General features: G+C 40.6%; 1 protein-coding gene across 3 annotated transcripts in view; it reads right to left on the bottom strand.

Annotated features, from left to right (window-relative positions):
- Window positions 1-610: 610 nt before the first annotated feature.
- Window positions 611-22,290, bottom strand: part of AHCYL1 (adenosylhomocysteinase like 1) — a 40,755-nt gene continuing 19,075 nt past the window's right edge. The window contains exons 1-17 of one of the 3 annotated variants that reach the window (XM_010386250.2): window positions 20,866-21,368; window positions 15,435-15,546; window positions 13,225-13,368; window positions 12,117-12,217; window positions 11,578-11,680; window positions 9,544-9,638; window positions 8,871-8,977; window positions 7,903-8,019; window positions 7,622-7,685; window positions 6,771-6,859; window positions 6,336-6,406; window positions 5,885-5,979; window positions 5,702-5,800; window positions 5,224-5,292; window positions 4,715-4,793; window positions 3,478-3,598; window positions 621-2,668 (exon numbers count right to left, since the gene is read on the bottom strand). In XM_010386250.2, coding sequence (XP_010384552.1) covers window positions 2,662-2,668; window positions 3,478-3,598; window positions 4,715-4,793; window positions 5,224-5,292; window positions 5,702-5,800; window positions 5,885-5,979; window positions 6,336-6,406; window positions 6,771-6,859; window positions 7,622-7,685; window positions 7,903-8,019; window positions 8,871-8,977; window positions 9,544-9,638; window positions 11,578-11,680; window positions 12,117-12,217; window positions 13,225-13,368; window positions 15,435-15,525 — 1,452 coding nt within the window. In that variant the 5' untranslated portion in view covers window positions 15,526-15,546; window positions 20,866-21,368 and the 3' untranslated portion in view covers window positions 621-2,661. Of the gene's footprint in view, window positions 2,669-3,477; window positions 3,599-4,714; window positions 4,794-5,223; window positions 5,293-5,701; window positions 5,801-5,884; window positions 5,980-6,335; window positions 6,407-6,770; window positions 6,860-7,621; window positions 7,686-7,902; window positions 8,020-8,870; window positions 8,978-9,543; window positions 9,639-11,577; window positions 11,681-12,116; window positions 12,218-13,224; window positions 13,369-15,434; window positions 15,547-20,865; window positions 21,369-22,290 lie in introns of those variants that run through there. The other 2 variants (XM_030935596.1, XM_010386249.2) reach the window with 2 other exon arrangements.

Here is a 22,290-nt window from a genome sequence, read left to right as displayed (position 1 = left end):
CTTTGGGAGGCAGAGGTGGGAGGATCACTTGAGCCCAGGAGTTTGAGATCAGCCTGGACTTCATGATGAAACTCCATCTTTACCAAAAATACAAAAAATTAGCTGAGACTGTGGTCCCAGCTACTTGGGAGGTTGAGGTGGGAGGATCACTTGAGCCCGGGAGGCAGAAGTTGCAGTGAGCTGAGATCAAGCCACTGTACTCCAAGCTGGGTGACAGAGTGAGACCTTGTCTCAAAAAAAAAAAAGACACTGAGACCACTTCAGAAATGGATACAGGTGTGGGAGAAGGCTGAAGCTTACGTAACTTTGGGGGCATTCTTTAGAAATTAGGTCTTAGAAGGAATTATGCAAATGAGGAGCCCTGAGGCTTAAGCAGCAAGTCTGCTTCCTGAAGGAAGTTAGGAGTGAAAGTACCCAGGCCCGGTGCTTGGCACAGAGCAGGCATAGAAAACTTCAGATATTACTGAAGAATCCTGTACCCAGCCTCTACATATTAGGCCCTCAACACATCTCTATTAAATGCTGCTGACCTATAACTTGTCACACCCTAGAAAACAGGTTCTGATGAAGTTTTGCTGTTCAACAAAGAATGACACATACAGACTGCCAATAAGGTCTTATCATTTTAATCGATTTTAATGATTATTGCTCATCTGCAAGGATTAATATTGCATTCATTAAAAATCATTCAATACAAAATGAACTTGTTCCTCCCAAGTTGCTCTCCACATGCTCCCTCTGATGCCAGACTTTTTTTTTTACAGTGTCCTTTGTTACATGGCTTGACAGACAGAGCCCTTACCTATTATTCCTATGGACACGGTAATGGATATGGGATCAGGGGGCAGGCCAGAGGGCAGGTGAATGTGGGTCCCTTCCCTCTAGCAGGGCTGATGTGATGGACACACGGTTGGCCAGGTTACCTCCCCTAACAGATGTGGTGTTCTGATTGGCTGGTTAAGTGCCTGAGGAAAATGGGCCTTAACTGTTAACATCTACAGAGAAGAAAGCATGGTCACACTGGCAAGGAGTGAGAAGGGACTGGGTGGGAGAAAATGGGAGAGAAAAGGGAAAAAACTTTTGGCAAGACAATTGTCCCCTGCTAAGAAGCTGCAGGGTGAAAGCTTTCCTTTCTTCTATTTTTGTTTTTAATGTCTGTCTCTCTGATCAGTGGGAAAGTGAAAATTTCTAGTATCTAGCACTAATGTATGACCCAACTTTGAAGGATCACAAGCTAGAACAAGTTGAGGATTTAAAATCCTGGATAATTATATACTTAAAGCTCATGAGCATAAAGCTCATTTGACCATGCAGAAATGCTGGGAAGCAGGGTGCATGGCATGGGAATATATCTCCCTGATCTTTGAGAGAGCCTCTCTGGAGATTCTTTCAGAGCATGAGCCAGGATGTACTGACTACTTTCTTCACATATCAACTGCCCTTTGAGATCTCAGTTCATAAACTTTTTGTGGTATGTAGCAATCAAAAGTCATATTACTTCTGTAAAACTAACATTATATAGGGTGTATAGTCCCAGACAAATTATATGAAGCTAGATATTTCTTGCCCTGGCCCAATTTATCATTCCTCCTCCTGCCCACACCTACCTCCCTTTAAATATTTTAGGTTGCAGAAGCACAGCTGACCAGAAATTTGCTCTTAAAGATAAATCCTAAAGATAGAACTCAGTGCTTTTTATACTGAGCAATGGCTCAAGAAATTTGCCTTCAGCACAAGCTGTATGGGACAGAGCTGATAGAATTTGCTGTTATGGCTCCAGTTCACTGATGCTATAAACTATAGGCTAGAAACAGAGGGACTTAAAAGGGCTTGAGACTAGCACTTCTCTAGACTCAGCACCCTTAGCTCCAAAAGTTCGAAAGAGAAATTGGTAACAACTAACCACTCAAGTAGTTCCTCAGCATTAACACTAAAAATTCTCCTGAATTTTTGTCTTTTTTTTTTTTTTTTGGACAACAGAAATAAATCCTAGAGGACAAAATTAAACTCAATAGAGTCTAGTTAAAAACTAGAAAAATGAGAAAGTCTGGGGGGAGTAGAGGAAGGGCTGTACTATAAATCCAAGTGGGCCTCCTGGTCTTAACAAGCAATGCTCATTATATACATCTCTGAACCAGACATACCACCTTTACACAGGAAACAGGGCTTGGAATTTCTAAGGGAAATTAACATGCACCACCTACACCTAACCTACCTGCCGGGTAGGTACCATCCCTGCTTCTCTGAAGAAGTGAAAGAGCACTGATTTCAGCAGCTAAGAAATGGGCTCTTTTAAGGCGATTTAGACATTGCAGATTGTTCCACAGAGAAGGTACCTTAGCATTTCCTGTTAATAAGGTACCTAATTAAGACTAAAGTCCCCAGAAATGGTAAAGAAAGAATCACCTTTCTGGGATGGGAGAGTAAAATCCTTCTTTAGTGACTAGGGTGAGGAACCCTGAACTTCTATTTCATCTAAAGAGCCATGAAGCAAGTTCCTGTGTGGTCTGCAGAACTTGGATAATGAGATGAAAAAACAAGAATGAAATTATAGGAAAAAAATCAAGAGGAAAGGAATAAGAAGAAAATAAAAGTTATCTTAAAAAATATTTCTTTTAGAGTGTGTGGTTCATGTGGACTGGTCCTTGGTAATATGGTCCATTAGTATCTGTAAAGAGAGAGAGTGATTGGTTAACACTTATATGTCTTCCATATGAGAGTTCCAAGAGAACAATCGGAAACAGAGCACCTTCTCCAGGGCCCCTCCCCAGTCTGGGTGGGATCCCTGCAGTCATTCCCCAGGGCACCATTCTCCCTTGTTCTTCCACAGGGTCTCTAACAATGCCATTTCTGGTGTTACCACTTGTTCCCAGGAATAAGTCAGTGTTTTTCAACCCTGACTAAACATTACAATAATCTGGGGAGGTTTTATAAAATAATGTTTTGTAAATTTGGTCCCATCGCAGACCAAATATATCAGAATCTCTTGGGGTGAGGCCCAGGCTCCAAAATTTCAAAAAAAACCCAAACTCCCTTACATCTACGACAATTTCTCTATCTACCTTGTTAACTGGAACAGGTTTTTTTTTAAGACAGAGTCTCACTCCATCACCCAGGCTGGAGTGCAGTGGTGTGATCCTGGCTCACTGCAACCTCTGCCTCCCGGGTTCAAGTGATTCTCGTGCCTCAGCTACCTGAGTAACTGGGATTACAGGTGCCTGCCACCGTGCCCAGCTAAGAGATAGGGCTTTGCCATGTTGGCCAGGGTGGTCTTGAACTCCTGACCTCATGATCCACCTGCCTAGACCTCTCAAAGTGCTGGGATTACAGGTGTGAGCCACCGTGCCTGGCCTGGAACAGATTTCTTGTACTCTTCAAAATCAAGTACAACATTTGATCTTTATGTCAGAAACAGGCTAGCCTGCTTGGTTTAATACTGGGAAAAAGAGCTTTTCACTTGCTTCTCCCCAGGTTTACCTGTAATAATTAGGTTTGAATGGCCCATTTTTGTTGAGTCCCAGATATTTTGCTTGGTCATCTGTCAGCTCTGTAAGGTGGGCATCAAATGATGGCAGGTGCAAGCTGGCAACATATTCATCTAGGAAGAGCAAAGTGGCAGGAGAGCACACTCCTTTTCAAAATGTCTCTCAGGTTATAACTTCCCATTTTCATTTGAAGCTTTTTTAAGAAAGCAGACAAGGGATGGAATAACTCTAAAAGAATCCACAACTTGAAATATTTGCTTAATAAAAAAAACCTCAAGGCTGCCTTTCTCGGTAGGGTGCTTCTCTCAGCACATCTCAAGTGAGTTCAGAAAAGCCACCTACCAGGGTAACAAAAGGGAGTGGGCTTTTACCTCTCTACCCTTCTCTGGCAAAGCAGGGGCCTTCCCTCCAGTGGCCAACATGTCACATGCTACTCCTACCTTCCTGCAGCAACCTCCTTAACTAAATTATAGTCAAATTAGCAATCAAAGTGGACACCAGTAAGCTAGAAAGAGCCTGTGTCAATAACACTCATTTAGGATAAGATCCATGGATCTTAGGATAAAATCTTAGGGTCATGAATTTCCATGGTAGTTGGCACAAAATTCTTACTTTTCCATAGATAAGCTTCCCTTTTATAATTATACACTTAAAAAAAAAAAGGTCTGAAGTAAGCTATTGGAGGAGAGGAGAGCAAGAAGTATTTTAGCGTTAAGAAGTAAGGGATTTGGGCTAGCCAAGGAGATATGGGAGATGGGTACCACCGTGCAGAAAGGTAAAGGACTACAGATGATGTACTATGTCACTTTAACACAGCATGGGTTGCTTACAAGAGATTGGATAGTTTGCATATCCTCACAGATAATGGACAATAAAACCTGTGTTTCTTTCATTTTGGTCCAAGGCTGTATGTACTTAGCTGCACTGGGAAGTTTACTGAACTTAATAAGGCTACTTAGAGTAAGAACATCTACCCTAAACCATTGTGTTAAGCACTGTTACTCATTAGCTGGGATTCTCACACAATTCTACAATGTATGTAGTATTATTCTCATTTTACCAATCAAGAAACTGAGGATCATGGAGATTAGAACTTGTCCTGAGGTCAAACAACCAGTAAGCACAAGAACAGGAATTGGAACTCTGACTCTAAATCCAGTGCCTTTCATGGCAGTCATTTTACCAAACTATGCAGCTGTCTGCATAGGATTCCACTGTTTTTCACTCACCCATTTTCTTAGGAAGCAAGTATACATCCTGCTTGTATCGTCCCTCAGGTGCATTATAGAGTTCTATCAGTGCCAAAGCCTAAGGTGGGAAAAGAAGGCCAGAAAACATAAATATATTTGTTAGACAGGTACATAAAAATAAAACCAGGTTTAATAGCATTTGGGTAAGTACTACAGTGATCTACCATAGTGACAGCACCTAGGACTTTGCCTATACTAAAGGGCAGCACATATCCTAAGAGGATTTGTTGTTTTTGTTTAGTTCCTGACAAAAGAACAAATCAAATAAAACTAAGCTGGAACATTATATTCTCAACTAAACAGCCAATTCAACAAATACTGACTAGTGACCCTTTTCTATACTTGAGAATACCTAAGTCTCAACAATTTATTACATAAAAAAAGAATAGGATGATGAGAACATAGTACAGTACACCCTCACTGGAACTGATCTACGCCCCCAGTTCCACAAATTGCGGTGCAGTGTAAGCAGGCATTTTGCTACATACCTGTGTTGTGGCTGTGATGGACAGAACAAAGGTGGGAACTGTGGAGCAGCTCAAATTGAGTAGACGACCCTGGAAAGGTAAGAGAGAGCCCTGGGATGAGCTCTGTCTCAGATTCCAATGGCATACAAGTCAAGCCAAAGCGGGAGAAGACTTTACACCCCTCTAGACTCAGCTGGAAGAGGAAGAATTACAGTTCCAGATCAGGACTCTAGGCTTTTTCCTATTTTCTGCAAATCCATCTGAGTCTGAAAGGTTAAAGAATCAGCTGTGGTTAGGAAATAGTGTTACTTAGTAATGAGATTTTTTTAAGTGGTTTTATTTTGGGGACCAGATAATTTGTGAAATATATCTCTCTCCAAAGATAAAATTCAGGGAAACACAGGCCCAATATTTGTCCCCCCCCCCCCCCCCGCCACCCCCACCATGGATCTAACTACTCTGCTTGTGCTGCTCTGCCAGAGTCCTTTTCTGTGTGTACCTCTGCCAGGAGGACAACTCGTTTGCCATCTGGCCAGATGACATGGTCCACCTGAGAACGTACTCGCTCCCACGTCAGCTCTGGAGTGCGGAGGCTGGTCTGAAAGGAAGAAAGCACAGTTGACTATGGTTATTACTGAAAGGTAGTAGAGAAATGCCTAGCAACAAATGAGAGAAGCCTTACCACATCGATTTCCGTGTTGGAATGGCCCATATTGCATACGATACAACTGTTTTTCATGCGATCCAAGTGCTCCCGTGTCACTACATTCTTATTTCCTAAAAGTAAAGATGGGTGGCTAAGGAAAGAGATGCTGGGCAACAAAGGTACCGGCTGGCTTTCAGGTAGAACATAGGAGACAGGAGGCTTGCTGGCATTAAAGGACATGTACACATTCTGAGAGAAGACATACATAACCACTCCTTAGGCTACCTGGTCTTCAGATCAAGCAGTATAAAAAGTCACCAGGGAAAAAAGTTTTTTACTCTGGAAAACATGTTAAGGTTCTGATAGCTTATTCTAGTTCTGAGATCTTTATACTGAACAGAGGTCTCACCTCCTTTGTATGAAAGTCACTCAGACTACTTTTAAGATTTAGCCTCTGAATAAACACTCCTCTATGCAAGTTATTTACCTGTGCAAGTTATTACGACATCGACTTGCCGGATGACTTCATTTAGCTTTACCACCCTGAACCCATCCATGCTAGAAGAAAAGAAAGGAACATTATGAGTAAAGCAAGAAGGCAGTGGGAGGGAAGATGGTCATGAAATGAGACAAGATCCCCTTCTAAAGTTGGATCCAGTGCCACCTCACAGGAATGGTGAGTGATAAGCTGTGCTAAACTATATACACTGGCCTCTTCAGAGTCCCTAAGATTCCATCCAGGAAGGAAAACTGCCAAGAGGCTCTAAGAGAGCCCTAGGGTTAGAGTGAGAAGAACAGAGCAGTCCTAGCCTTCTCTTCCCCTAGGTGATTTCTGCAAAAATGATTAATATACTCAATTATGAACTCTCAGTAACATAAAGTACCTACGGTTAATCTAATAGTATTATCACTCTGTTCTTACCAAGCCTGCAGAGCACAGATGGGGTCGATTTCGGTAATGTAGACAATTGCTCCAAGAGCTTTGAGAGCAGCACAGCAGCCCTTGCCTACCTGCAGAACAAAAGAAAGGTCAAGTCATTAGGATCATTACATCATGGATATTTCAGGTAGGTAGGTTATTTGTGAGACAGGAATTAACCTTCATGAAATAGCCCGTCATCTGATGAGCAACTGCACAGACGCTCCAATCCCAAGCAGAACAGAAACAGATCCAGATTACGTTGTGAACCTCAGTTAGAGAGGTAATTTAGCAGACATGTCATAGGAAGGACTGGGCTTTGCACAGCAGTTTTCATTAGAGAAACAAGATTAAGCAAAAGCAACTTACTCTAAGCAACCTCTAATTTCTTATTCTTACTTGACATGAATCTACCCAAGGATAGCCTCGTAGCTCAGGAACTTCTGTGGGTCATTGCTGAAGACAACAAAATCTGTGACCTATTCCAGTTTGGAGATATTCAACTGTATGCCATTTCAGATTCTACCCTTAATTCTACTGCAAGTCACTTGTGGGGGCTAAAATGCTACACATTCATTTGAATTAAGTCTCATTAAAGGTTATTGTTATAATTGGGGAAAATGATACTGGTATCTATTCCACAAAACAAAATGGTAAAATCTGAAAACTCAATTCATTTTGTATGTTTCTGTTCATCAATCTGAATAAAAGACTTTTGCTATTGTTTGAGATACATTATCTAAAAAAATTTAAACCTTGTATCAGTGACTCTAGATTGACAGCATAAGCCTCCTTCACCAACTATTTCTAATAAGTACACAAAAAGAAAGAGACACTGAGACCCAGCTATTTACCTCACCATAGCCACACACCACCACTTGTTTCCCACCAAACATCACATCTGTGGTCCTCTTCAGGCTGTGGAAACAGACAAGGACTCAACTCAAATGTTAACAGCTCAAACTCAGTTCCTCTTCACAGTTAAAAGTGTGGGCCAAAGCGCTTGAGAATACCAATTGGAAGGTGGCAGAGCTCAGTATGAAATGGTCCCTCTAATAAACTTTTAAAGCCAAAGGAAGACCAGGGGACAAGACCAGAGTCCCTAGAAATTTGAATATATATACATTCAACCTACCCATCCAAAATGGATTCTCGGCAGCAGTACAAGTTATCAAACTTCTGTTTCGTAACAGAATCATTGACGTTCATGGCCGGAACACAGAGCTTCCCAGCTTTGGAGAGCTGATATAGCCTAAAGGGAGAAGAGGTCACAAAAACAAACAAAAACCAAGTTAGCTGGCACAACATAATATGTGGCAAAATCTGCCTAATCTCTTCAAGTTCCATGCTGCCCTTCCCAGTCTCATTTATTGCCCAAGGATATTAGAAAACATGATTATTTCCTTGTCATCCCTCCACACTTCTTTTCCTTTTCTTCTCCCTTTACCCCTTATTTGGAAGAAAAAAAAAAGCCTTTCAATTGAAGAAATATACTTCTCTTCCCTTTATAGGGAGTGTTATTTCCTTTGATCAGCATTTTTCAATAGAAACCAATGCCTACTTCTGATAAACAAAGACTATCAATGATTCTGATATGGTTCCGTGTGTGTGTGTGTGTGTGTGTGTGTGTGTGTGTGTGAGAGAGAGAGAGAGAGAGAGTAAGCATGTGCAACGTGCCCCCAAGAAACACTCTTTCAGATATCTTTTCAGTATTCCGACAAGCCAAGAATATTTTGCCCAGTTTTACTTTTTGTAGTGTGTATAACATGTAGTTTTACAATAGGATTGTTTTTCATATTTCAAATATAAAATAATACAATGTTGAATACAGTTTTTCAAGATACACTTATTCCCTACCCGCCCCTCAACACTAGTTGAGAATCACTCAGTGGAGTAAATGGGAGAGAAAAATGTATGAACTAGAACCTGAAATAACTTCCTTCTAGGATCAACTTGATTTTTCAAAAGTAAAAACTCAAAAGTTTTATCTAATGAAGATATTCCCATTTAGTTATAAGTCTGAAACACAATCCTAAAGCCTAAGAGACCAGAAGAGTTTGCTGAGGCAAGGACACAAGGGGCAGCTACTCCAGAATCTGTTACCTGTGAACACCAGTCACGCTCTCTTCCACAATGCCTCGGATCTTCTTAAACACGTTTGGATACTTCTTATAAACCCAGTGGGTTAAGTCTCCCCCATCATCCAGGATCTATAGAACAGCCAGAAGACTTCTATGGGCATTCAGGCTGCTAGGGCTGGGGGGAACTTTGAACCCACTTTCTGTACTAATAAGAGAGCCCTGTATGTTTTGGAAGAGCACTCCTCAGAGCTCCTTAGAGCAGGCTTAGATAGTGGAAATACAGTCAAATTTGTTGGTGTAAAATGGTTAAAAGGATTCCTAGGTTTGTTTTAGGCTACAGTGATGAGTATTAAGCTAATCACAGACTCATTTTTAGTCTAGAGTCTTGAAATATATAGCCCCTTTGAATACAAAAAGAGGACTGGGGCAGAAAGAAAGAAAGCAGAATCCTACTCCAAAGAAGCACCACTATTTCGTTCTGGTGTGTCTGAGCCATGTGTTCAGCTAGTCTTACCCTTCCCCCACCTTTCCATTCAGTACTCAGACCCATTCTGAATAGGTATCAAGCTAAACACTTTAGCAACAAAGTCAGTGCATAAGACCAAACATCCAAAACATATTTAGGGAACCATGCTTTGAGGGAAAAAAAGGAAATAAATCTATTGTCAAAGTGTAGGATGTATAAGCATTATTACCATGTTGGCCTGCCACCCATCCATGTTCACACAGCGGTCAATACACCACCAGAAGTCATCTTCTGACTCGCCCTTCCAAGCGAACACTGCAACTCCTGTAGAGACAGAAATGAATCAGCTGCCCGCCTCCTTTGAGGAATGTCCTGTACCAAATCACTTTCTGAGATCCATGTGAAGAGAAAAAGGCAAAAGAAACAATTTCAGAAAGGAAAATATTAGAGCCAAAAGTCAAAGAATCACTTTCGCTTCAGAAATTAATTATGTTAAGAAATTAAGGAATTTTTGTTTTAGAAGTATTTTGGAACCTTAAAGTGTTCCTTTCTTTGGGCTAATTTTATACTGAGAAGGAGATAAAATGAAGTGGGAATTAATACAAAGTTGTTAACTGGAGCATTACTGATATTAGTAAACATCTTGAAACAATCTAAATGTTCACCATTAGGAAAATAGTGAAGTAAAATCACACAGCCATATGAATGAGTATTACAAATGATGCTGTCAAACTTTTCAGTGACATGGAAAACTACGTCTGAAAATACTATATTTAGGTTATAAAACTGTATACATATTAGAATTTATTTCATCCATGTAAAGTAGAAAAAAGGAAAAAGAAAAAAATTCATCAAATACTCTATGTAGTGGGATTGTAGGTTTTTTGGGAACTTCCTAAACTTTTTGCAGTAAACACTTATCAGAAAAGAATAAACAAAAAACCCCAAAAGTATTATAAAGTTACTTTCTGAGGTTCTTAGAAAGATGAGAGGTCCGGCTGGGTGCAGTGTCTCACGCCTGTAATCCCAGCACTTTGGGAGGCCAAGGCAGGCAGATCACTTGAGGTCAGGAGTTCGAGACCAGCCTGGCCAACATGGTGAAACCCCATCTCTACTACAAATACAAAAATTAGCTGGGTGTGGTGGCGTGCATCTGCAATCCCAGCTACTCAGGAGGCTGAGGCACGAAAATCACTTGAATCCAGGAGGCAGGAGTTGCAGTTAGCCGAGACTGTACCACTGCACTCCAGACTGGGCAACAGAGTAAGACTCCATCTTGAGAAAGAGAGAAAGAGAAAGAGAAAGAGAAAGAGAAAGAGAAAGAGAAAGAGAAAGAGAAAGAGAAAGAGGAAGAGGAAGAGGAAGAGGAAGAGGAAGAGGAAGAGGAAGAGGAAGAGAAAGAGGAAGGGAGGGGAGGGGAGGGGAGGGGAGGGGAGGGGAGGGTGAAAGATGAGAGGTCCTCAAAGAAACTTCACGGTGATTTTCTTCTGAACATTTGAATAATAAAAATTATTATTATTATTGTTATTAATTTTTGAGATGGAGTTTTACTCTGTCGCCCAGGCTGCAGTGCAGTGGCATGATCTCGGATCACTGCAGTCTCTACCTCCCGGGTTCAAGTGATTCTCCTACCTCAGCCTCCCGAATAGCTGAGATTACAGGCGCACACCACCACTCCCGGCTAACTTTTGTATTTTTAGTAGAGGTGGGGTTTTACCATGTTGGCCAGGCTGGTCTTGAACTCCTGGCCTCAAGTGATCTGCCCGCCTCGGCCTCCCAAAGTGCTGGGATTACAGGCATGGGCCACCAGGCCTGGCCTGAATAATAAAAAATTATTTTGTTTAATTAAACTCATGAATAGCTCATATATTTTCAATGCCATACTGAATACCAAATTATTTAATGCACTATCAATATAAAAGGTACTTCCTACTTGTGCTCTCTCACAAAACTGATGGCACGTATATAGTTTAACATTCTTCCTTGTTCAACCAACACCAGAACTGTGCATGTCCCCATGCCATTAGATTATTTTCAAAGGTCACTTTTAATTACTACATAATATTCCATCATGGATATACATCTTAATTTTATTATCCACATTCTTCCTGTTGAGGTTTTTATCATCCCCAATTTTACAGCCTCTAGACATATATGACATTGTAATGACAATTTTGATACATAAAAGTTATATGTTTGGATAACTATTTTGGGGCAAATTTGGTAAAAAAAAAAAAAAAACAAAAACAAAAACTGAACTTACCAGCCTCAGCCAGTGCTGCAGCTACTTCATTCTGAGTTGAGTAGATGTTACAAGCAGACCAGCGGCACTGAGCCCCCAGAGCACAGAGTGTCTCAATCAACACCTGTGTAGAGGTACAGGAAGACAGGGTGAGGAAGAGAAGGGCCACCCAGGAATGGAGAGCAAGCCTCAGCAAGATAACAATACCTATCAACTCTGCACCAACAGGCGCTACACTGGGAAGTTACAAAGGGGTGTACTCCAGCCATGTGGTGCACTGGTGTTTAACTTTACATAAAACGTAGGTTTCTAAAAGTCTTAATAACATTTTATAACAATCATATGTTTGCAAATCTAGACTTTCCTAGGTCAAGTTTGCTGAAAGTGGGTTTATACATACAAAAAAACCCCTGGAAAACCCCATTATTGTGTAACAGGGAGATCCTACTAATAGTTAGCATTTGGAGGTTGGTGAGTTAGGAAGGAAAAGTGAAACAAAAAAAAAACTGATTTCTTTCTTCCCCTTATCAGAAGTCCCTCTTTTCTTCCAACAAACTCACCGCTGTCTGGGCTGTGATGTGCGTACAGCCCACTATTTTAGCACCAGCCAAGGGCTTCTCCCCCTGAGCACGTTTCCTGAGTGAAATCAGAGCAGACATGTCTGTGAAAGAACAGAGGATTTGAGCTAGGTCTGCACTAGCAGTATCATCAGTTCCTGCCCCAGGGCTGGTCTGGATCTGTTGAGATACGGTGAGATGAGACAGAAAAACTTTAAGCCTATTTTCATGATGACTGGCAGCTTCAACAGCACAGTAATAGTGGAGAGCGGTCATGCAACCACTTGGAGTTTCTCTCTTCCTCTACTGCTTCAGCTTTATACACAGAGGACTGAACAGAGAATGAAGTAAATCCTTAAAACTGATCAAAATGAAGGGTAAGTCTCATCATCCATTTGGGAAGAGAGGAAAGTAGTTAAGGCATTGGCTAATAGATCCCTATATATAAAGTCATCAGACCAGAAAGACTGTACCCTCAGCTGAAATCACTAACTTCTGTTTTTCTATGCTGTCTTACCGTATCCTGTCAGTCTATTTGGTTTCTCTACTCTCTCTCAGTAAAGAACACGCCTTCAATGTGTAAACAACACAAGAGTAAAGAGGACCTTACTGGGAGTGGCTGGGGTAGGGAAACCAAGATTTAACTGTTTGTCATTCACTTTTACTCTGCTCCAGCAGAGGGTGCTCAGGACCAAACACGACGCTAGGTCACCACATCCTTAGCTTAAAACCCTTCCTCATCAGCTGTTTCTGGGCAATCTGGGTCTCTGGCATTGGCAGCTATAGTAAGATCCCATATAACCAACTACCAAGTAGTGATCTAGGACTTGCCAATTCTGCCATGTAGATCTTTGAATACGGTGGTGGGGTGGGGTGTGGAGGAAAACAGAAACTACTCTGTGTGTCATCACCACATGCTGAGAACAGAAGGAAGAGAGAACAAGAATCCTGAGACTCAAGTTCCATAGAGAGAGAAGTGTTTATCCGGAAGTCCATAATACTTTCTTCCCAGTATACTTTCAAGTCAGCTTTCAAGTCTTAAGTTGTTTGTGGATTCTGATGGCCAACAAGAGGGTCGTTTCTCTTCCCCTAAACCACTCCCTTTCTTTACCTTGCTCTGCAATCTCAATCTCCCGGCGTCCAAATTCTGCCTGCTTGATGTTCTTCACACAGAAATTGCTGCTGCCCTTGGAGTTGGTTTGCTGCTTCTCTCGGGGAGAAACCTCGTCATCAGAGCTATCTGTGTAGGATGCAGCTAGAGCCAGGAAAGAAAAAAACAAGGATAGAAAAACCTCAGTGGCCCCAACTCTACAGAGCGCAGTCCCCAAGGGACTTTCATTTAAGTCAAGGGAACACTGTTAATTGGAGTTACCTTTTATAACCCTCCAACTTCTGCTCCTCTAGGTTCTACTTGGTGGTATGAATGAAAATGTTGTGGATGCTTCCGTGTTGCAGCTCTTTCACCCACCCTAACAATATTATCCCATTAGTGCCTGTGAAAAGGGACCACTGATTCTAAACCTGTACCAGCTATAGTAATCCCAGCTAATAGAGGTACCTGGTCCCATCTGGATTGGAACCAGACCTGGCAAAAACAGAAGAACAATTTAGGGCAGATAAGGAATGGTATTTCTGTAGATTACTGGTTCTCAAATTCAAGCATCTGTCAGGATCAGATGGAAGGTTTGTTAAAACATATATTGCTAGACCCCATGGCCAGTTTCCCATTTGGCAGGTATGGGGTGGCACCTAAGAATTAGTATTTTCAACAAGTTACCAGGTGTTGCTGATGCTGTAGTCAGAGGACCATGCTTTGAGAACCATGGGTATAGACAAAAGTGATTAGATAGTCTTACAAGGGATTTTACACTAAGTTGTGCTCAAGGAATAGAGAAAGAAAGAAATGGCACAAAAGGCAAGCAGCTCTGGTTCTATTGATAGCCCTGGGAAAGTCTGTCAAAATGACCAACTTAAAAAGCGGTTTCACATAAGAGCCAAAAATACCACTTATCCGACAGATATGCAAGAGGATATACAACAATCATTCCTTACCTCTCAAATCACTTTTTTCCTCTCTGAATTGAGTATTTTCCTCATCACAGTTTCTAGTATACCTGGACTCTCTCACTGACTGACTTCTATATACAGGTCCTCCTCCGGTCCAGCTAACACGAATACTACTAAAGCTTATCTTCCCCATGATGACAATTTGACCGTATCACTAAGCTTTTTAAAAGGCTCTAATACATTTCTGTAACATGGCCATCAAGATCTTTGAAGACTTTTTAAAAGCCTTCTTCAGTCGTTTTATCGTTCTTCCTCTCATAACTCAATTTTTCACAATTAATTTTTCTTCTTTCTCGGCTACAATTAGCCTGCTTGTCACACACCACTTTTTATCTGTCACTCCAAGATCACATATAATGGCTTTTCATTTATGTTAATCCTTAATGTTAGTAATACAATGTAAAAGGTATTCTGGCAAAGGACAATGAATGGCTTTTGGTACAAATATCTCTGCTGACATTAATAGCAATCTGTAACCTCTTAAGCTTTTAACAATGAGTCTTCACTTAAACAACAACAAAGTTGTATTGGATGCCCCATTAGATGTCCCTAATATTTTCTCCTATATTCAGCTGCCAAGATTCTATATTCTTTTCCATGCTAATTTTCCAATACATACTCTGTAGTTGGGAAGGACACAATACGAAACAGAAAAAGACTTTATTTATAGAGAGTTAAGACAGGAGGAGAGAACTACAAAGAAACAGAGCTGGAGTCACATTATAGTAGTCTGAATCTTTCCTACTCCAGAGGCTAACAGGGAGGATATTTCAACAGAAGGAATAACCTAATAAATAAAAGAAGCCTAGATACTAATTTTATTGTTACAATCTAAGCAGTCTTGGGGACAAGAAAGAAAGAGATAGGTGGCAGGATATATTTCATACAAAGAAATCGTGCTTCAAAATGCACTTCTTTTTTAAGGCCAATTCTGTCAGCCAAAATAGCATTGATTTCTTCCCTTTGAAATGCGGGTGGATCAATGTGGGAATGGGAACTAGCCCAGTCCTACCAACTGGCCACTGGCCACAGACCACACACATAGACAGCCAGGGGAAAGAAAGTCTCGAGTCGACAGAAGCTTCCCCAGCTACTAGCCTGGCTGCAGAACATTCTCAGTGCCCAGCCACTAAGAGTTTTCAGCACAAAGGTGGGCAGTCATAACATGAGGTATTTTCAGATTGCTAAGTGAACACCACTGGTAGCAAACAGGGAAGAGAGATTAGAGAGGACATAGAGTTCATTCACACCTACCTGAACTGTAGCTGTCAGTGGAGGACTGTGAAATAGAGCGAGACAAAGATCTTCGGCCAGTTTTGGTGGGGAATTTGGTGAACTCCTGCATGTCATCAGCAAACTGGATTTGCTATATAAAAGGAAGACAAAAAGTTGAAAACTTGTAAGGAAAATCAGTGAAATGTTTTCTTTTTGTAAGGTTATACATTGCCTTTCCTAAAAGCCAGTGTTGTCACATGGCTCCTACTAAGCCAGCAACTGTCCCACCAGAAATGGGGAAAGGCCGAGGCTCCCAAAACGTCAATCACTGTCTCCTCCCAATTGTTTCTGCAGGATTTGGGAGGAGGGGCTAAGGTTAAGACCCAACTTCTTTTAGTATTTGTCCAATTTTACAAATCTTTCTCACATTCTATCAAGTTTTTTTTCCCTCTTATAACCCTGACAGATTAAACTCTTTACCCTTCTTCCCAAATCTTTCAGAAAACAGAATCTCATAGTGCTACTGGGGTTTTTTTGGTTTTTGTTTTCAGAATATTCTCTTGTAGCACATTCCTAAAGTTGGCAATGGTCTTGCTTTCTGAAAGAATTATAAAGAGATGCCTAGAAATGGTGATGGGCATTAGGGTGCCAATACTCAGAGCCCAACCATATGTCTATACTTCACAAAGCCAATGTAGTATCTCCAGAACCTTCTATCGTAGTAGAAGTTTAAAAACCAGAATATAATTATAAAGAGAAATTGAAAAACCCACACACACTATAGTAAAATCTAACTCATTAGGACTAATTTGAAGGAAAGAGAAAATAAGGACTTGGTAAACTTTGCATTAAAAACTTCCTTAAATGGGCCAGGCACGGTGGCTCACGCCTGTAATCCCAGCACTTTGGGAGGTCAAGGCGGGTAGATCACGAGGTCAGGAGATGGAGACCAGCTTGGCCGAGATGGTGAAACCCCGTCTCTACTAAAAATACAAAAATTAGCTGGGCTTGGTGGCAGGCACCTGTAATCCCAGCTACTTGGGAGGCTGAGGCAGGGAATTGCTTGAACCTGGGAGGCGGTGGTTGCAGTAAGCTGAGATAGTGCCACTGCACTCCAGCCTGGGTGACAGAGCAAGACTCCATCTCAAACAATAACGACGACAACAACAACAAAAACAAACAAACAAACTTCCTTAAATGAAATAAGTCAGAACTAGATAATTCTTTGAAGAATACTTGGAAAACTGGCTCTCATCAATAGCAAATAGCTTGCAACTGATATTATTTATAGATTTATAAAGTGTGTAACACTTTTATTATACGGTTTAAACCTTCCTCCTGAACTCCTGTTTAAACTCTGATAAACCCTTTCTTCAAAATAAAATAAACTTCACCATCCTGAAATAAGCAGGATGGTTTGAGAATGTGAACTGAGATTCTGTCCACAATCTGACTAAATTTGAAAAGGTTCCCATAGAGAATCCATTAAGCTAAGTCTTTAGCAAATATTCTGGAAGTGTAAATGACTACAGATTAAAATCTTCTCTGTATAATACTGGCAACAGGGTTATAGCCTTAAAGCCAGGAACAGTAAACTACCCGTTAGTTACAGCTACAAAAGCTTCACCTCCTCTTTCACATGTACCCTTCAGCTAGGGGAGCACCAGATTGCAGTGTAGGAATCAGGTTTAAGTGGGCAGCCTAGGCATAAGCAGCTAATATAAACAAATTGAAAACGGAATTAGCAGGACTCCACAGGTAATAAGGCAGTAATTAAGGGAACACAGGTTTGTGTTTGCAACTTTCTAGCTAGCATGGTTTACAGCAAGAATGAAAGCAGAGACCAGCCATGTAGTAACAGCCATGGATACTATGAGTAGTAGGCCTAAGATAAAACCCTGGGGGTACTTCTATTTAAAACTTACCCTAGTTCAGTATCCAGCTGGGCAAGTTTTTTTCTTTAGCCTACTCTGTGAAATAAGGAGGTGACAGAGGACAGATCCTGTTTAATTAAATCTAAGGACAGATCCTAAAGGCATGGAAGGGAATGAGCTACCTATGCTGGCATTTAGCCCAGGGTCTTAAACATGTGGGAAGGCATTCAATGAATATCTGTAGAAGGAGTGATCCTTTCAAAATCCTTTCTTATGTTTCCACACAATTAGGATTCAAAAAAGGAAAGGAAGAAAAAAATACTTTCTTGTGTAAAATAAATCAATCAAGCTTCAAAGATAAATAAAAAAGTAAATAAAGACTCAAGTCAAACCACATATACTGCACCGGAGCTTAACAAATATCTTTATATATCCAAAGCAGCTTTTTTAGTTTAAGTGCTAAAATTTTAACGATAAATAGCTTAAACATCAAAAGCACAACTATCTTTCAAAAAAAAAATATATATATACTCATTGAGGTGGCCACAGGTCAGCATTTGCCCTTCTAGATAGGATTCCTCACTGCATGTTCACATGATTTCTGCTGTCAGCAAAGCTAGTTTCACTGAAGAAATTAATCCAGGACCAAGGTAATGACTTCCAATTCAATATGCTGTTATTTTGGTGATGGCAAAAAATACAGTCACGAGACCATCAAACCCTCTTAACACTCTCCAGAGGCAGCCCTTCCTCCACCAGCCTCCCTGCTGCCGGCATAATGCAGACTATTCTATTCGGAAGCTGCTCTCCCCTCTGCTATGATTCCTTCCTCTGTTCGCCTTTTTTCAAAGGGTTCTGGGCATGTTCCCAGATACCAGGTACATGGAGGGTGAGGGTGGGGGAGGGAACTGCAATAACGCTCGCAGTTTTTTAGATAGAGAGGTGGCTGTGGCAAGAGAGAAATGTTTTTCTTCAGCAACTTAAAAACTGAATAGTCGTAATTTCCCCTTATATTAATAAAGCTCATCAGTAGCCTAAAGCTAAGCAAAATCCTTCCCATCTAAAAATACTGGACTGTGTTGCAAGCAGCTTAGCAGCTTACTAACCAGTGCAGTGCCCCTACCTCCCCATCTCTCAAAAAATGAATATGGTCCGTATTTGAAGTGGGTAGAATGTTAACTCAAGCCATGGCAAGGATGAATGGGTTGTGTATTCTTGCAGCTGTTTGACATTCTCACCACTTATAAGGTGTCCCAGCAATACAAAGATGCATGAATACCTGGTCTTCTCTTCCACCCCAAATTACATGCTGAAGAGAATCTGTGTTACAATTGATGCTGTGGAATACATCTGCTCTGCCAGTTTCCTCCAGACCTGTTAGCTCCACCGGTTATCTTCACAGCTAGTAGCTCTGTTTTCTCTTGGTGAACTACCTCCTGGAGCGTTGTTCACCCTCACACTGTAAATATAAACATTGCTGCCAAAAGCAACTTTTGGATATCACAAGTTTTCTCTCCAGATCTCAACAATAGCCCTCTGATTGGGTTGGACTCACTGCATTTAAGGCAAATATGATAATCTGGGCAAGACGAAAAGACTACAAAGTTGTTCTGTTTCTATTAATTCCTATCATTATAATTTCTTCCAAACATTAAATCTTAATTGCTGTGCTTTCATCTTTCTTCAAATCTACCATCTACAAGGAATACCACACCTAAATAAAAAGTAGGATTGGGAAGAGAAGGAATGGAAAGGAAATAAAGTGGTTGAAATGCAGAAAGTATCTTTAAGTAAAAAGTCTTATGTTAAATAATGATGTTATGCTTGAGCACTCACCACCCCATAAACAGCCTTACCGACAACTGAACAAGCACACCAGTGTTCCATTCTTACACTAAGAGCATATTTATGAAAGGCTAGAAGGTCAGATTGACCCATTCTTCAAATAGCACACCCAAATACAGAAGTCTACTTGCTGCGTCTTAAAAACCCAATTAAATATCAGGCCAGTTTAACATGCTATTTAAAGCACCTCTTCAAATAGCTTAGCAGGTACAATGGTTGACTTTCTTCCATTTGATACTGAGAATGGTAAAGAAAAGCTCTACCAAACGAATAATTTGGGGTATATCCACTACCTAGTTGGAAGTCTGCTGACAAAGTGAGCTGAAAGAATTGTGCAGACCTTACCAAGAAAAGGGTAGCAGACACAATCCAAAAAAGTTACACACCTCAAGAGAAGAAAAATCGTATGCTATTCATTTAGTTGATCCTAATTGATATATATATTTTTTACCATTAGAAGCTGAGTTTACTTTCACAAACACACATCCTATATTCTTAGAAGTTAAATAGCCCAGCTACACTCCTTCCCAGGGCCCACCCAGTTTTGCCTGCTATCTCCTGAATGAGAAAGAATTAACAGCTACCAGAATTCCACTACAACATTTTAGCCAAGAAATGGTGATCAGGATAATATCTCTGGTGCATTATATTCTTTAATCATCACATTTGCTAGGTACCAACTAAGTATCCAGTGCTACTCCAGGAAAGTTCTATGCAAGGAAACATGGTCCCTTAAAATCTGTAGACATGTTTTGACCCACAATATAGTAACATAAGTGGCTTTGCCATGGAATTTCACTGCTCCATGAGGAACATGCCAGATATTATAGTCTTCATAGCCTTATCTGGATATTGTTTAACCTAGGTTTGACTTAGACATCTTGTCAAATTTGTTATTTCAAATGCCAATCTAATAGCTTTTAATTTCCTCAGAAAGGTTTCTTCCTAAGGGTAAAGAACTAGATTCAAAGATAAACAGCAATTACTAAGAAAACAAATCATTAAGAAAGTGTAACGTAGAAGTAAGCAAAGCAGTCTTTCTTACTGCAGAGAATTATTTGAAGGGCTAGTACCCCTCTTTGGTACACTACTGATTCTCTGGGACATTCCTAAATTCATATATTCTGTCCCATTGACTCTCCGAGCATATTGTGTGTAGAGATTTTTCTGTTTAGAAATTATGGTCAGCATATTTCTTAGCAACTGATAAAAAAAAAGTAACAATAAAAAACTAGAAATTTTAACAAGCTCATCATTACTAAGCATAGTGTGTTAAGACACTTTTCGATTCCTACATCTTTTCTAATCCCTCTTTCACACATATTTTCTGGTTAAATTATTCTTTCTTCTACAGATTCTACCCTCACCCACTCCTTTTTCAGAGGAGAGGAAGAGGATATGGCAGACAGCCAAAACAGGTGTAACACCTTTACTTCCTTACTCTCTCTCTCTCTTTTTAAAGAGACAGGGTCTCACTATGTTTGCCAGGCTGGCTGCAAACTGCTGGGCTCAAACAATCTTCTCACCTCCTGAGTAGCTGGGACTATAGGCCCATACCACCCTGCCCAGTTTTTCTTGATATTTACCAGTCTGATTCCCATTTCAGATGAACCCAAATAAACAGTTATAAATAAAAACCCACTCCTTGGTACAAGAAATACGCATGTCTGAATACCTTTCACCTCAAGTAAAAAAAAGTTTCCTCAAGAAAGGAATTCCCTTCCCAACACAATGCCCCCAGACACACCCACCGAAAAACAACTTATCTCAAGGGCATCAATCTCAGGCCAGAGTTGAATCCACAGCCACCTCCAGTCACTTCTTCCATTCCCACGTGCAGAAACCAGTCTTCTGAGACTCACCAGGTTTTGGCTGCTCCCTGCTCTCCTTCCCTGTCTCAAGTTTCTTAAGTTCTCAGTCTCCCCAGATGGGGCCTGAGTTTCTGGGGGGAGAGGGAGGGCAAGCTGACTAATCTCAGCACATATCTTCCCCCCCCAACTCCCGCCTCTGTGTCTCAACAGTAACAGGATATAACACACACACAGCTAGAATCCAATTCCACAGTCAGAAGCAATACTCCTTTCAAAGTAGGACTCAACTAGATCTTCTGTCAATGCTGGCGGCAAGAAGAGGTGAGGCAATACCAGGCTCCAAACTGCTGAGTCACTTAAAAGGTAAGGAACATACAGCTTGAAAAACTCTGCCAAAGAGTAGTTTGACCCTTGTGAGCTACTCCCCTCTCTTCCTACAAGACAAAACACTTCACTATTATCTCCCAAAGTGCTCCAGTCAATATGCAGGATCGAGGCCTGCAACTGTCAACTAGAAATAAAAATAAGAGATTAAAAAAAAAAGGCAGTAAGTAGGACTGAAAAGGGCTTCCCAATCTTTTGACCACAATTTTCAAAAGAATGTAACACACATCCAGACTGTTTGAATACCTATTTAGCTATCTACTACCTACCCAGTTGCCTGACCTGTCCATATTTCTCTTTTCCTCAGTCCCACCACCAATAGCATATAAACACATGCCAGTCATCTCTGTTTCTCCCACCATTGAATTATAATCAATTCTAGGTTTTAAACTCAATACAGGTGACTGAAGAAATCCTGGTTCCTGGAACATACCCACTACTTTAGTGATAACACTAAAGTCTCCTCCCCCACCTGCTACCCTCCATCCCCACTTGCTAGCACCACTGTTGTACTTTGTTTACTTTTCCAACTTTATTATAATCATTTTCAGCATACAAAAAATGTAAAAGCATAGTATAATAAACACCTGTACTCTCCACCTAGAATGAATCTTTCCATTTTCCATAATAGGTTTTTTCTCTGTATATATACACACAGACACATGCATACTTTCACATGGTCCTGTAAAAATAAAGTTTGCAAACATGAACATTACCAATAAATTGTTCAGAATGTATCTTCTAAGAATAAGAATATTCTCCTATAGAACCATGATGACATATCACACTTAATATTAACAATTATTCTATATCTTCGTATATCCAGACTGTCCAGATTATATTCAAATTTCCCTAATTTTCTCAAGAATATTTTTTATATCCCAACAGTCTCCTCAACCCTGCCAACCCAGCATGGATTCAAGGTTCATTAAATGCAGTTGGTTGTTAGGTTCCTTAAGCCTCTGCTAATCTAGAACACTC

This window comes from Rhinopithecus roxellana, chromosome 8 (genome assembly GCF_007565055.1).
Source record: "Rhinopithecus roxellana isolate Shanxi Qingling chromosome 8, ASM756505v1, whole genome shotgun sequence".
Lineage (NCBI taxonomy): Eukaryota > Metazoa > Chordata > Mammalia > Primates > Cercopithecidae > Rhinopithecus > Rhinopithecus roxellana.
Note: the sequence above shows the minus strand (reverse complement) of the source record. Positions and strands in the feature narration are given on the sequence as shown.